A 16,143-nucleotide genomic window follows, 5' to 3' on the forward strand; every position below is an offset into this window, starting at 1 on the left:
ATGATATGATATGATATGATATGATATGATATGATATGATATGATATTTAGGACAAAAACTGTGGAGGCTTTGTGGGAATTTTTGCTTATCATCAGTTAGGCTCCTTTGAAATTTCTATCTGGTATTTAAAAGGTAAAGTTGGCAAAATGGCAACTTAATGATTATTAGGATGAATTCTGTTCCTGATCTCTGTATGTACAAAAAATCAATTTAACTAAATTCTTGAGACGGAGTGGAAGAAAGCACATTTAAACTGAGGTGAGATGGAAAGGCAGCAGAAAAATGGGGCTAGAAAACTCCTGGCAAACACTATAGCACAGGAAACCATGCAGAAGGGGCATACTGAAAAAACAGTTCATGATGCTGTCCTATTTTCAGATATGGCTTCACAAAAGAAGTTTCGAATAAGTACAAGGTAAGATTCCTCCTCCTTCCCCTATATTTTCTTTGTAGTCTTGCAGATGTAAAATGAGATCTGTGAAAACAAGGAGACTTCCAAGCAGTTTATGTAGGTATTACACAGAATTACTTTAGTGATGTAGTTGAAATTATTTTGGCATATCAGTGGATAAAACAATTTTAAGTGCTAGCCTCTTATTCTCAGAGATCTATGGGATGAAATAAATAACATCCATAAGGCCACTCAAGAACACAAAAAGAAAAGCTAAATTACACAATCAAATGACCCTAAAGTGAATGTCAGAACATGTTTGTCTGTGTTGCAATTCAGGTTGTTACCTGGACAAAACTGTTCATATAGACTGTAGCAGATGCTTCAACAAAATCTTGAATATGGAAGCAACAGAATCTGCCAGAAATAGGATCTAATGTAAGAGAATATTTTACAGGAGCACAGCACACAGATTTTGTATCTTCTGCAAGATGTCTTCAGCTGGCTACCCCTTGCCACTATAATTGATAACAAAGTTCTCATCCTACACGGAGGGATTTCAGACACCACAGATTTGGATATCCTGAAGGCACTTGAAAGAAATAAGGTAAGAGATCATATATCCACATGGGGGTACAAATGCTGATTTTTGCATTAGGAAATTAAATGGTTGCTGTAAGGAAAAAAGTCCTATTTTTCTTCAAAATCAACATTTAGGAAGGAAAGTTTCAGTAGGTGTTGTGAGCCATTTGTTTGGCTGCTGTAAAATAGCACAGGTCTTTTGACTTTAAAATAGCTAAAAACACTTTAGATACCCCCTTCTTGCAGTGATGACGCATTAGCCAGAAAGTATAAAAAGTACTTGATTCAAAAACACTTTGGAAACCAATCTAGCCACATATTTCTAGTGCTGGCTTTTGTCCTGGGGCTGTGCTTCTGCCATCTGCTGTGTGGGGGAGGTTCTCCACCTGTGAGGTGTTCCCTTGGCAGCAGCTGAGTGTTGTACATGTGGGAGAGCCTTTCCAGAAGGACCAAACTTAAGACCTGGCCTTGAGAAAACAGAAACTACTGCTTTTCAGGGATTTAAAGGCCAGAAATGTTCAAGTTTTTTTCTGAAATGGTGAGCAAACACAGCTCTTTCAAATCAGTGGAAAATGGTGTGGGATTTGATCTCAATTTGGACAACTAAATCAAGATGTCTGCTTGTGATCGGGGTGCTGAGGCTCCTTATAATCAGTGGAGGTCCAGGAGATCTGGTGGAGGTTCAGTTCTTATAATTTCTTAGGCACATGTCTCCAGTGCTGTTCATGGAAGCACCCCATAGGCTAGGCATGTTCTCTATGGCTTTTGCCTGCCTCTGAAGAAAGTCGTCTTTGTAGGTTTCCTCCACCAGTCTCCTTTAGGTCGGGTTTGTATCTGCCCCCCTCATGCCGATTCACAGACACAGTGAAGCATCTCAGATAGCACAGGAGACCTATATTTAAGCAACATAGTGTACCCTGTCATTAATGTCTGTGGAATCCAGAGCTATTTCTCTCACACTCATGTTTTCTAATGCAGAAATAAATGCTTTACAGGACCATCAGGTGTGTCTCTGTCTTTCGAAGGTGTGAAAAAGGGCAGTGAGTACTTCTGATCATCGGAATCTGGGCTCTGTGGCTCTACCACTGTACACTAAAACTGGGTACCTAACTACAGATGTAGGTGTACAGATGCTGGGCTCTGCATGTTTCTGATGCAGTATCTGTGAAATGCAGAATTAACAGGTCAAAGTTGCTGCCACAGGAGAGCATTGCTAATGAGACATATGTGGGCCACAACCCAGGGCAGTATCACTCAAGGCAAAGTGATGTATTTTAATTGGTACAGCTGGCATCTGACAGGTCTCAAATACTGGCCAGTGCACTGGGGAATAACCCAGTGGTTGCATTTTGTTTTGAATCAGTCCTTTTCTTTGTTAAAGAGTAAAATTTGGGGGGCTGTGGAGTATGTGTGTTTTGGTTGTGGTTATTTTTTGGTTTTTTTTGGTTTTATTCTGTATTTTGTTTTCAGGAAAGCTAGGCACTTAAGTGTCATCCCTAAGCCTAGGTCATACTTGCTGTACAGTGAGATGTTAAGATTGATTGTGGTTGCAACAAGTCTGTGTGTCTGGATAATTATATGAGAGCAGCTCTGAAGAGGCTGGTTGCTGATAGGTATAAAGCAAAATTTCTGCAAGTGCCAACACCTTCAGCTTCCTTCAAACCTGTGAGTTCAGGACATTATATGAGTTCAACACTGAGTTGAACTCCCATTCAGTTTTCCTGAGTAGAAGAAACATGAACTGATGTGCCTTTCAGCTAAAATCTCTGCATCAACTTTATGTGCTGATAACCCTTTCAGTTTGTTGTGTTTTTTTTTTAAAGTTGAAATCTTTGCTACGGCCACCCAAGTCAGTGGGAGGCAGACACGACCAGAAGGAGGGAATTTCCACAACTGGCCTCAGTAAACACACTGCCAGTCAGCATCATCCTGGGAAGATGCAGCTTGACTCTTCATTGGGCTCCACTGAGCCTTCAGGCTCAAATTTGCCTGCAGGCCCCACCCAGGAGGAATGGAAACAAGTAGGTGAAACCAAACACAGACTGATACCAAAACCCTCCCACACAAAACCAGCAGGTGTTCTGTTCAGGCAGTATGTTTGAGTTATAGGGAACTGTCTCTTAGTAAGAAACCAGTCATATACTAGACAGCTATTAGGTTTTTAGATTTTTTTGTAGACCCAGTAATAAAGGCTTGGGATTTTATACCTTACAAGTACAATTTGCCCATTGTTTTCCTTTCTTAGCCGCTAGGAGGAGGAAACTGCTAAGTATGAAATGTGTTTGCATGCCCTCATGTGGTTGAATCTGTTGATACATACGTGGTTATCGGTTTAAGCAGGTCAAACTTTGCAGTTGTTGGTGAGAGTGAGCGCTGTTTTTTGGCTGTGGTTTTGGCCGCTGAATGCTGATACAGCCCAAAAAAACACCAACTCCTGAGACCTACAGGCTAATTACTCAGAAGTGGGAAGTTTTTGTCCTCTGGCTGTTCATTTCCTCTTGAATACTGGAACCAGTGTGGAGCTTTTTTGTATTGTAATTTAATAAATTGTGGCAATTTGGAAAGCTTAATTTGCCCAGCAAATCTGTATCTGAAAATGTGATACCTATCTGACCTACAAACTAACATAATGGGCACAAGCAACACTCACACACACCCCCAAAGCTGACACTCCCCCAGCTAATCAATCATCCACTGAGCCACCATGCTCACAAACATGAACTGGAATGTGTTAGTGCAAACCTTGTCCAGCAAGATTTAAACAAACACATTTTGACTAATATTTGCTACTGACTACAATTAAATAATTCATCATCATGTCTGAATCCTGCTAAAATGCTAATATGTAAAATCTTGTTTCGAAACATGAGCTAACTGAAGACAATAAAGCCAAAGGCAACTCTTATCAGGTTTAGAGCAGGCACTCCCAAGCTTAGGTTAGGTAAAACCACCTGCATGCAAAGATGGCAGCTTTTCCTCTCTTCAAAATAGTCCAGGTACTGTTCCTGATGCACCTATCCAGGTCTGAAAAACTCAGCTGTGAAAGGAGGTACTTTGCTGAAATGGTATTACATCTGAAAAAAAGTTCACCCAAAATCTAGATCATGTATTTAAGAAAAGTAGAACAAAAGTTTCAGCCCAAAAAAATGCCCTCTGAGAGGAAGGAAGAAAACAGAAGACCTATATGTTAGCTCAGGTGTTTTCTCCCTGTACTGTGGGGCTTTCGCTATGGCCAGTACTTAAGACCATCAGAGCCTGTCAGTCTTCACCTACTATCGGTCTTCACTTGCTTGAGTTTGCTATTTGTAGATGCTTGACATTCTCTGGAGTGACCCAAGAAGCCAGAATGGTTGTAAACCAAACAAGAGTCGAGGAGCAGGTTGTTACTTTGGTGCTGATGTCACTGCCAAGATCTTTCAAAGGTATAAGCTGAAGATTCTCATCAGGTCTCATGAATTTAAGCGGGAAGGTTATGACATCAGTCATGGTGGGAAGGTAAGATGCTTCCATGTAAAGCATAATTCTCCTATGAATTTCACAGGCACATCCACAGTAGATTTGTCTGCAAAATTATTTAAAAAATAAAAAAAGAGAGTGACTTCTTTAAATTGGGTTTGGGGGAACTTTGTGCTAGATAGATGTTATAACAAATTACCAAGTTGTGATGACCAAAAATCTTTACAGCTTCAGGGAGTGGGGACCAGTTTATTACTCACATGAAAAGAAATGGACATCAACAAAATCCCTGAGAGGAACTGTGTGTAAATACAGTGCAAGAGATGCTCTAAGGCTCTAGAAGCCTTTTAACTTAATGATTTCTCTTCTGGCCCTGCTTTCTGATGTGATGTATTGGGAAGCCAGCAAGAATCCTGAAAACCAGATCTGTCTTAGAAAGAGATTTCTGTTAAACAGCACGTTATATCTCACTGGCCTCTGAACTCAAGTCTTCCTATGACAGGTCAAAAATACAGGCCCAGAGCTCTGACTCAAAAGGCAAGAGCAATTTGGTGAATGACATGGTTTTACATGTAGCCACTTAATTTTGTAACCTGCCTTTTTTTCTAAGGTCCGTTTCAGAACTCAGTGTCAAGAAGAGCTGTTCTAGCCAATTCAGTTTCTTTGTTTCCTATAATCAGGTTATCACTATCTTTTCTGCCTCTAACTATTACGAAGAGGGGAGTAACCGGGGAGCATACGTCAAACTGGACCCTGCACTAATTCCTCGGTTTGTACAGTTTCAATCCAGCAAGTACACACGCAGGCTGAGTATTCTGGAGAGGTAAAGCTCTGTGTTGCATGCAGTGAGAGTGTACTCACTTGTGAGCACCTGCCACAAATCTAGAGCTTGATTGAATAATTGAATAGGCAATTTTCCCTTGTTTTCTATTTTACCATTTAAAAATTAATACAGTTGACCAAACATGTTCTAAATGCTCTAACTTGGTTTCCTGACAAACTCCCAATGGTAATTAGATAAGGTAAGAGGTTAGAACAGACAACTGTCAGGGAGTTGTAAAGGGTCTCCACCTGTCTGTCAGGTTTGCTTGAAGGCCGCAGTGTTAATCTGGACAAATCCTGTTATGAATTGAGTCCAAAAAGTTCATCATAGCTTTGCCATGCCTAGCACTGTGGTCAGATTACCAAAGGAAAGCACCTTAGAATTACCTGTATAAACTCAGTTATCTCATAAACTCAGATTATTCTTATGGAACACTTTTGGTTTTGTTTGGTTTGGGGCTTTCCCCCCTTCCCTCTAGTATTCTCTAGTATGTTTTGGGTCATCCTACTTAAACATACTACATGTTAAAGGATAAAAGAATTTGATAGTGATTGTTAAAAAGTATAAAATGCCAGAGGATTTAAATTCTTTAATAATCTGCTCTGATTTTTTTCCTCCTAGGGTGGGTACAATTGAATCATCTGCCTTAAAGTCCTTACAAGAGCTGATTTATGCTCATAGGTCTGAACTCATTTGTGCTTTTGCACAATATGACCTCAATGGCACAGGTACCACTCCCTCTATGTCCAGTTGCCGCTATGGGGAAAACACTTCATGTGTGTGTGGGGCAGAAGGGACAAACCCCATGGAGAGGGGTCCTGCCTGCCTGCCAGTGTAAGGCTGGAGGGCAGCAGAGGCTGGTTGACCTTGTTCTTCCTGACCACAGAGGACAATAGGTGTTGGCAAGTGCTTAGCCCTGGAAAACAACTTGAGAGGATGAAGATTTTAAGTAGGAAGAAGAAAACTGAAACACATGGGCAAATAAAGAAATGCTGTTTGCTGTTGGGCAGAGAGTATGGGCAGGCAAATTCAGTTCCAGAAGCTCAAAGGTCACCACCTCCTCTTAGGTGGTGCCTTCAGATGTCAGACAGGGAACTAGGGTCTCAGACGAGGGGGAACTGGTGTCCTTCCGAGTCTGGGAGGTACATAAGGAAAGTTGACTGCCTGTACCTCTAGCAGACACACATTCACCTACCAGCTGCAGAAAATGCAGTGGTAAGTTAATAGATGAAGCTTTTATGTAGGAGTAAGAAGTTGATTTCTACCACAAATACAGCTTTTCCTTGTGATGGCTCCTCACTTGACCATGCCCCTCATGCATACAAGGGCACTCAGTAACATGATGGTACTGTTTCTTTGGCCACTGAACAGTTGTTTGACATTCTGTCTTGCTGAGTTTTTCAGCCACATGACGTGCTAACTGCAGCTCAGCTGAAATCTGAAGTACTCTTTATGGCATAATCTGGTTTTCTCAAAAGGTGTTAAAATATGCTGAACATCCTAATAGCATCGCAAAGTTGTTGACGTTGGGAGGCACTTGTGGAAATGTCTAGTCCAACCCCACTGCTCATTGTTATGAGGGCTTTTATCCTGGGGTTAAGAGAAAATATTTGTGCTTCGCAACCGTTCTTAAGAGCGGTTGTGAAGGTATGCTGGTGACTGACGTGTGCTGTGCCATGTTCTGCTTGTAACCATGAACTGACCCCTTCTGGCAGGCTGCATTTCTGTCCCTGACTGGGCTGCAGCAATGGAGTCTGTCCTACAGCTGGAACTGCCCTGGAGGATGCTGCGGCCTCGGTTAGCACAGATGAACCCAGATGGACAAGTTGACTTCATGTCATGTTTTTATGATTTGAAAATGGATCCACCTATAAAAGAGGTAAGGACAAAAACACCTCCTTGCAAATCTTGGAGGAACAGCTTTTGGTGCAACTTGAAGCACAAGACAGTGGTTTGGCCAATCAGGTAGACATCTACATCTGAACTAGTTGTCAAACTTCCTCTTATAGTCAGTGGAAGAAAATGAACACTGGTCAGGTACGAATCATCATTCCCTGCTAAGGTAGATGCTTAAAATAGGTTGGATGAATCACATGCTAGAACTGCTTCTTACTTTCCGTTGACTTTCAAGGGTGTTTAGATAATGTAGCTGAGGAGATATGACAAATCTTGGCCAGAGCACTCCACCCTCTTTGAAATGAGCTTTTTAAACATGCTCCAGAGCCAATTCCCTATACCATCTTCCCTAGATTATCCGTATTTCCACAAATAATTTCTGAAGGTAGGAGGTGTGAAGGGCTCCTTTCCCCCTTGCTCTGCCAATCTGAAAGTGACGGGGTTTATCTGATTATTCCTCAGGGCAAGACTCAAAGTGTTATTCCAGGGAACTTAAGCATAAGGATTTTTTTTAACATTTCACAAGTTAAATTAGGAAAATGGAATTGGACTGTACATATTCTGTTGGTTAAACTAACTCAAACCAAGGTCTGAATGTCTTCCTGTATGCAATTTCAAAACCAGGCTCAGCCAGCTTTGGTGGAAACATTGTGCAGATACAGAAAGGATTTGGAGATCATCTTTAACATCATTAACAAAGATCACTCGGGTAAGTCTAGGTAACTTCACTGTACCGGCTCTAGGAAGCCTATACTAGTTATTTTTTCCCCACTGTGTTTCCTCCTTAAGGCTTCTAAATATAGAGGAAGCAGAGGTGATGTCATTTTTCCAGTTTAGTGAAGACTAATTTAAGCAGTCAGGCTGCAACCATATAAGGGACAGTGCCTAACTTGACAAAAAATTCTCACATACCCCATCTCCAGTACTGGCTTCACTCTTCTGGGGGCTCTTTCTCCCTTCCACTCTCACTCTCAGTATTTACTGCTTTCTCAATTCCTCTGGCAAAATCATTTGACCATTATCTAAAGTAAAAATGTACTTCAGTCACGAAAGCACAAAACACACCAAAGCCAGGGTAGGCAGGTAACTTTCTTGCAGGGAGGGAGTGTGCATGTATGTGTATTTGCAGGAACGGGAAACATTTTCATACCGGAAGAAGCAACCTGCTGTCTGTCTCCTTTAGGTCTGATTTCTCTTGAGGAGTTCAGCCAGACATGGAGACTCTTCACCTCTCACCTGGGCATTGATGTACAGGATGACTCCCTTGACAAATTAGTCCTGAGTATAGACCACAACAAAGATGGCCACATTGACTTCAATGAATTTTTAGAGGCCTTTCACTTTGTTCACAGATTCGAGGAAAAGGCAAACTCGTGAAAAGGCAGAACTTGTGAGCTGTCTTGGAAGCTCACCTTCCTGTTCTTAGTCATAAAAGGGCTGCTCGATACAACATGATACGATATGCACTGAGGTCACCGTGTAAGCCTTTATGTAGTCCCTCTTGGATGATATGTAGCTGCAATTAATGAGACAGAAGAGATGAAAACGCACTTCTTACAGCATTGCTGTGTCACTGCCACACACTGCCAGTACCCTACAATTTACCCTCCCCCATGTCCCCCATTAATCTAATCTCTGAACACTGCCAAGGTCACACCTTCGATAGTGTAGGAAGAGACTTGGGTTTATTTCTCTCAGTGGTCCTTGGCAACAGCTGAGAGCACTGGTGACCACAAGGAACATATCAGACCCTCCTTGGTTATGAAACAGGCACAAGAGACGCTGACTATGGAGTGTCCGGTGCAGGAAAGGAAACCAAGGAAGAACCATCTTGTTAAAATAGGTGGTTCTGCATTTAAATTTGCTCTTTGCGTGATGGAGTGGAACTAAATCATTCCAGGTCACTGTCTATCCAAAGTTTACAGACACAACTTACAGGATCTTGGTTGAAAGGTGTTTACACTTGTGCTAAGTTTCCTCTTACGACTGGTAACTTTTTGCCACATTTGTTGGAATTTGGAGCTAAGAAACAGTCATAACTCATCACCTTAATGAAGACTAAATCCATAGCATGTTTATGTAACATACAAAAGATCACAAAATAAAGCTTTAGCTTTCTGAGTAACGTCTTAGTAGTTAAGTGGGGTGTCTTTTTGCCTGTATTTGGGTACCCTGCCCCTATCAGCTTAGAACACACTTTTCCTGAAGATGAACCAGGTTTCTTAAAAACAAAGAAATAAGTATAAACAAAAAGTAAACATATTTTGGTATTATGAACCTATATATTCTTGCATATAGATAAACATAAATTCTTCACCAAGAAAAGGGAACTGAGAAATTCTGAATTAGAGTTTTTCGAATACAGGAAGATGGAAAAGTCCAATGCCCCCACCTGCCCATCTCCTTCCCCCAACTGCAAACCAATATTCCCATTCCTGCCAGTACCACCCTGTCAACTCCCGGGGGGAAAGTCGGGAGATCTGGACTTAATTCTTTTGCATATAACACTCCAAAAGCAACACCAGGTCAGGAGCTTTTTGGTAAAAGTATCACCTCATTCAACCTTAGTAAATACAATGCACATAATGTGCTTTTTGGGAGGGAAAAGGTTTCAGTCTAGTCCCCTTTTAAATTGTATTAGCTAAAGATGGGCTAAGTAAATCAGCTTGGTTTTATTTAATAACAGTGTTGAAAGTACAAGAAAAAGCATCCTTCACAGTTTATCATCACAGAATGTAACAGCAGCCAGAGCTTAAGGCACTGCTCTCTCTCTTAGATCTTATTTTTTACAATTAAATCCAGAATACTTTTCCATAAGTATTTTGTAACTTGACAGATGAATGAATAAACATTCACACACTTATTTCTATTGCCTTGGGGGAGGGGGAAAGAAAAATCTTTAATAGTGCCAACAAAATTTACAGTAAAATGTTAATGGCATTGGTAATACTTAATGTCTGTTTTTAGCATGCAGTTATGCTGATCTGTGCACTGTGATGATCAGTCCCACCTTATTCCAGTGGAGTGACAAAAAGGCTCCACTTAAGATGGACAAACACCACAGTGTGTTGTGGGCTCTTGCTTCCCACTGTTGGCTTCCATGCTGTAGGAGCGAAGTGACAAGGTAGAATGGGATGGTGCAGCTCTGGAGTCCTCCTTTGCCACCCATCCCAGTAAGGAGGACAAAGCCAGGGTGTGCAATGAGGCATGGGAGCTCTGAAACACGACTGACAGCGTCAGTTTAGATGTCCCCTCTAATGACACATTCCTGAAGATGACATAAAAGTTGAAGGGGACTCGCCTTGAGGGATCACTTCATGAGACGGGATGCCAAGGTACAGTCGCAGTGCAGTGCTGCACTCGGCAGGCAGTAAGAGGCTTTTGGGGATGTAGCACTGAAGTATGAGAGGAGCTGACTCACTGAGCCAAAAAAGAAAGCCCCTGTCCTGTCAGCTGCTGGCAGCACACAAGAGCCCCCTTACCCCTGACAGAAGAAGGGGGGTGGCAGGGGAGTAACTGTGAAACATCTAACGCCAGGAATAAATTCCACTCGAGACTGACACTGGGAGTGGGAAAAAGCCCTGCTGCTTGTACTTAAATCAAAACCATTTGAGCTGAAGCTCTTCTATAACCCCACCCCCAATCCCTTTTAGTCACAATTCTATGCAGTGGCTACTTAATATTGCAGATGTGACTGGTCCTTTGAGCAGGGACTGAATCAATCGGCAGATGAGTGCCCAAACTCTCACCCTACAGCTACAGATGCCACCACTGGTGGCATCTCTCTCCTGCTTAATGGGCAACTCTGCTCCTAACTGTGGACAACACCAGAAAGTGCCCAAAGTTGCACCTGGACTGACCCAGGCTCTGGCTTCACTCAAGCCTCTGGCTGCTGCTGGAGGGGTGACACAGTCCTGCAGTGCCCTGTGCACGCAGGGGACAGCCCAGGTGTTTCACCGCTCACCACAGAAAGTGGCCACGCCTTTATAGGGCAGCTAGGGACTGTGCAGCTCACCTGTACCTTCCAGGAACAAGCAGGGCTCTTTCCCTAAGGAAGGAAACTACAATTAGCAGGAGAGAAGCCAGGCAAACTTTGTACTCCACCCACTAAGTTTTCACATTTACCTGTGGGACCAGCAGCTGAGGGAGATCAAAGGTGCTTTTGATCTGTCTAGTTAGACAAACCCGTGTCCTTCAGTCGGCAGCAGGGAGAAGGAAACAGCCATGATCAGGGAGTAGGGAGGGCACTGGCCTGGAGGAGCTGGTTTGCAGGCAGCATGTGGTATGAGCTCTGAGCTGGACACCCATCATCGTTCTGGCCAATGGCCCCACCCAGCCCCATTCCTCTCTCCAGGCACATCTGGCTGCCTCCAGCACTGCGTAGGTGCTTCTGACCCCACAGCTGCAAAATGCTTAGGGCAGCAGTGCCTGTCAGGCTGGGACAAGCAGCTCTCAGGTGGTCTATTTTAATTCACTAATGACCTTGTTTCTGAGGCACAGGATGTGTCTGTTCACCTTTGCCTTCTTTCTATAAATGTGTTTCCAGGTACTGGAAGCTGGCAGTGTCATCCTTTGTTGGCTCCCCAGGGAAGCCGCACGGCCAAGTTGAGCCTCTGCCAATTAGCTCAGCCCTACACAAATTGCAAAGTCGTCATGTGTTTTATCTGTGAGCACACACTTGCCACTGCCAGCTCTGCTTTGCAGCAGCCTAACACACACCAGGAATCCTCAGCAAAGCAGGGGGTCTGTGTAAAACCTTATTTGCTTAATTAGGTTTGCACTACAATGCAGCTCTCCAAGTGGAACGAGCTGCAAGCTGAAGCTGTGCCTGACCTGGAAACAAAACAAGTTTCCCTTCCCCTAGCTGTGTGTTTCAGAGTCCCAGCTTTCACCATCAGCTACCTAAACTCTTCAGATTACCACATAAATACTTTCCAAGTGCCTGCATTTCATGTGGTAACTCATTATGATCATCATAAATATACCATAACCTGGTTCATACTGTGAAGTTCATACTAAAGACACCAATGACACTGCCATTAAAAAAAGAAGTGTTAAGAGGTGTCCAGGTATGTTAGGCCATACGTTTCATTGTTTTAGACTTCAAGGCAGCTTAATGTAAAACCAACTACATCACCCTTCTTGTTTCTGAAAACAAGATCACACTGTAGGTTAAAAAAAAAAAAAAATTAAGAGTCTGAATGAAAATCATCTTGCATCTCTCACAATCTAGGATTCAAAAAAAAAAAGGCAAAAATAACAGCTACTAGTAAATTTTCATATGATATTGGGTAGAACAAGAAACCATCACACCAGCTCTTGTGTGCTCACGCTCTGCGCTGTCACATCTGCTTAAACTAGACAAAGGATTTTACTTTCATTTACTGGGAAACAAGCCAAGTAAGTTCTCACAATACATATGAAAAGGAAAAAAATCCAAACCAAACCATAATGAAGGCAAACCCCTACAAAACAGGCACCATGCCAATAAAATGACTTCCACATCCAAATGCTAATTGCACCTGAACTGTTACTTTATGCTGGCCACTCCACAGGCCCATAGTTCTCATGGTGGTTAACACAAGGTGTCTCTGGAGCACCCAATCCAAGGGCTCCTGGGCCTCTGGACTGCCAAACTCCTCTGGTCTCTGCAAAAACATTAAATCACTTCCTAAGGTCTCCCATGCCTTCACTGTCTTGAGGCAGTGCCCAGACATTGCTACAGCAGCATCGACTGTGTAGAGGGACAGCAGGCAGGGTGGCACGGCCCTCAGGAGCTCAGCCTCCTGGGGACCGTAAGTGCTGGCAACTGGCAAGTGAGACAGAGTGTTGTCATTTTGTCAAGGTTTTTCAGATACCTGTATAAAACTGGAAACAAAAACCTCACTCTCAAAAGCACCACCTACCACTGTTACCAAAAAAAAAAGTTTTCAAATCCTATACAAACGGCATAGTTATGTTTTGAAAGCATGGAGGCTCACAGAAATATACTTAATCAGGCTTATTAGCTCAGAAAATTTTACAGGCCTTTTTACAGGCCTATCTGCTCTTTTCCCCTCAACCAGGCAAGACAGAATTGCTCTGACCCTTCCTGCTCACGTGGTGGCAGTGCTGGTACACCTTCACACTGCTGGGGGAGCCTTGTGGCCACGGACAGGCTAAAGCTACTGCCATATTCCTAAACTGTCAGCCAGATGCTGGCACGTGGCTATTGACAAAGCCAACAGTGTCAGCACAAGGAAAATGCTGCCTGGGGTACAGCAGGGTTTTCCTCTCCAGAGGCCGCCTACCGCTGTTTTCAGTTTCAGTGGCCATGGGACCATTGCCCTGCAGGACACACCTGTTCTCCCTGCAGGACACACCTGTTCTCCCTGCAGCAGCTCAGAGTTTCCAATGGACAGATTCAAGGTGCCAGCACTAACCTGGGAACTGTCTGAAGGGAGACTTCCAGGCAGCCCAAACTCTTACTATATGTGACCAGTACAGCTTCAAACTAAAAAGAAAAATTAAAAAAAAAATGGGAAAGGAAAAAAAAAAAGAGAAACATCAAAGCCTTCCATAAACTCACATTGTGCTGGAAGGGCCACAATTATGCCATTCTTAACTCTGAGGCTGTTTGCAAGGGAAACAATTGGGAGACTTGGAAAGGGTGCTTGAGTGGAAGCGGTTTATCTTGCTCCATTCAGAGGAAAGGATTACAGGCATAAAAGTGTCTGTCACCTTGGAGAAGCTGGAACCTTCAGATCTTGCCTCCAAAGCCTCAGGGAGGCAGGGAAGGAAGCTGTTTTGTTCAGATTAAAGACAGATGCAGCTTCCTGACAGAGGCTATCCTCTCAAATTAGTGGATATTGCAAGATGTTTGTCTCTACTGGTGTTAGCCTGGCATTGACTAGGTGCAAGTGAGAAGAGAATCAGGATAAACGTGTATGAGAAATGTCACTGGGTTATTTCAAGTTATTCCTATGCCTCTAATTTACATTTCCCTGGATGTTTCACACTGTGCATTAGTGATTTGCAATGATGTACATTTACACACAGCAGGAGAAAAATTAATTAATTCCATCACTTCCCTTATTTGGGAGACTCTGTGCCCGAGATACAGCTCCCTTGTTTTATTATGCCTTTTGATCTCCACAGAATAATCTGTTTTCCCCTTGGCAGAACTGTATAATTCTTTCTAATTTACTATGAATTACATTTATGCACTTTGGGCAGAATAAGCCTCATTATTTGTCATTTCTTTCACACTCTCCTAAAACCAGGCCAAATTCCAGCTCCCTGTCCTCTGTAGGTAGGGCATGCACAGAGCATGGCCACTAGTGTCCAGTGCTGAGGTAGTGCACGGCACACACACAGGCAGCAAGTAACCGTGAGGTTCACAACAGGGAAATGGGGAGAAAGAGCTTCTGAGCCTTCCCTCCCGCACGAGGCATCACTTATTGCATGGCACAGCCTGTGCTAGGCAGGAAATCATGTAAATAAATAATTATGGCTTTTGTTAGGTATGTCATGGTGCCATAGGCCCCGCTTGGAGCACTATCATAAAAAAAGTGGCAAATTCCTGTGGCTATGTCCTTCTCCAAGATACTGCCAGTAGCTCCAAATGATTTCTGAAAAGACACAAGCAAAGAAGTGGGGCAAGTTAGGCATGCATGTTTATTTATTAGAAAAAACCCACCACGTTATGATTTTCCATTTGTGCTGAATACTGAAAGCAATTCTCCTTCCCCTCATGAAAACCTTAATCAGGATTATTATAGGGCCCACATGACTTAGTTGGATCAGTGTAAGTAAATGAAGAACATATAACTTCACAGATTTTTGCCTTTTGGGGGGAAAGGGGAGATTATTCAAATATTAGTAATTCTAATGCCTTGACAAAGCAAACCCTCACTTCAATCTAACAATATACTTCAGAGCTTGTTAGCCACTACAATTTTATTCCATTTAAATCTTCCACAATTCTTAAATTAGCTTTCCGAATATATTTCCAGAAGATACTTAAGTGATTCTGTCTATCTTTGTAGGGGAAGGAACCAGGCCATCACACATATTTAAAAAGGAGCAGGGGATAATTTTCAAAGGAGGAGACTTCCCACCACTGCCCTTTAATCTCACCAGCTCCTGGAGAAACAGGTCATTGGCCATGTGCACGATTCGGTCCACGTGGATGATGCCCCCGATGCTGTTCACCTCGATGTCAGAGAGGAACGTGAGGACCAGAATAGCTTCCACCAGGAGCTGCCTGTACTCGGGCTGGGGGACGTGGTTCAGCACTGACTCCACGTGCACAGCAAACTTGATTTCGCACGGGGTCATCTGGCGAGTTTGAGTGGAAATGGAGAGAAAAACTGACAAATCCAAAAGACTAGTTCCCCACATCCTGCAAGCTCTGAAACATATGCTCCTCTCTGCACATGGGGGCAGACTGACTGAAGCGAACAAAATGTTTGTGCCACTTTAGCACTTACAGAAAGTTTTTGTGTTGCTAGACCTTGATTCTGCAAACAGTTACACAACTTCCAGAAGCTGCTCCAGCCCTGCAACCCATCACATACACATCTCACTTACAGGGCTGCTGATGCTTAGCTGGCAAATTAACTCTTTGCTCCTCAGGCTGTGATCTCACACACTCTGCCTTGTAAGTATCTTTCTGGCATCACAGGTTAGTTGCAAAGCCAAACTTACTGTTAAGTTTTAAAAATAACCACCTGCTTAGAGGGGTGATTTTTAAATAAGCCCCTAAAGCTTTGCCATGCAGAGGTATCACTATACTGTTTGTAGAGCATCTTAATTTGCACTGGCATATCTCTGTGGATGTTATGTTGCCTTAGGAGGTTTGTGCTTATTTCTTTCGATTCCTTTAAACAGCAAAATTAGATACTGTCTAGGTCTGACAGGCTAAAAATATAAGCCTATTTACCTACACAATAGGGATAAATAAAGCTTTCCTTTCTGAAAAAAAAAACAAAAAGCAACATTTAAATTTGGCAG

At 42.9% G+C, this 16,143-nt stretch overlaps 2 protein-coding genes across 9 annotated transcripts in view; one reads left to right on the forward strand and one right to left on the reverse strand.

Moving 5' to 3' along the window:
- PPEF1 (protein phosphatase with EF-hand domain 1) overlaps positions 1-9,279 on the forward strand; it is a 39,840-nt gene extending 30,561 nt beyond the window's left edge. For 3 of the 4 annotated variants that reach the window (XM_027689228.1, XM_027689230.1, XM_027689229.1), the window contains exons 9-17: positions 380-416; positions 850-999; positions 2,798-2,995; positions 4,284-4,469; positions 5,111-5,253; positions 5,875-5,981; positions 6,969-7,132; positions 7,774-7,858; positions 8,333-9,279. In XM_027689228.1, the coding sequence (XP_027545029.1) occupies positions 380-416; positions 850-999; positions 2,798-2,995; positions 4,284-4,469; positions 5,111-5,253; positions 5,875-5,981; positions 6,969-7,132; positions 7,774-7,858; positions 8,333-8,526 (1,264 nt within the window). In that variant the 3' untranslated portion in view covers positions 8,527-9,279. The remainder of the gene's footprint in view (positions 1-379; positions 417-849; positions 1,000-2,797; positions 2,996-4,283; positions 4,470-5,110; positions 5,254-5,874; positions 5,982-6,968; positions 7,133-7,773; positions 7,859-8,332) is intronic. The other variant, XM_027689231.1, reaches the window with a different exon arrangement.
- A 622-nt stretch (positions 9,280-9,901) lies between these two features.
- The window catches only part of PHKA2 (phosphorylase kinase regulatory subunit alpha 2), a 46,470-nt gene continuing 40,228 nt past the window's right edge, over positions 9,902-16,143 (reverse strand). For all 5 annotated transcript variants that reach the window (XM_027689222.1, XM_027689221.1, XM_027689224.1 and 2 more), the window contains 2 exons: positions 15,268-15,468; positions 9,902-14,759 (listed from right to left, as the gene is read on the reverse strand). In XM_027689222.1, the coding sequence (XP_027545023.1) occupies positions 14,586-14,759; positions 15,268-15,468 (375 nt within the window). In that variant the 3' untranslated portion in view covers positions 9,902-14,585. The remainder of the gene's footprint in view (positions 14,760-15,267; positions 15,469-16,143) is intronic.

The sequence above is a fragment of the Neopelma chrysocephalum genome, unplaced genomic scaffold, assembly GCF_003984885.1.
Source record: "Neopelma chrysocephalum unplaced genomic scaffold, ASM398488v2 Primary Assembly neopelma1_76, whole genome shotgun sequence".
NCBI classification, from domain to species: Eukaryota; Metazoa; Chordata; class Aves; order Passeriformes; family Pipridae; genus Neopelma; species Neopelma chrysocephalum.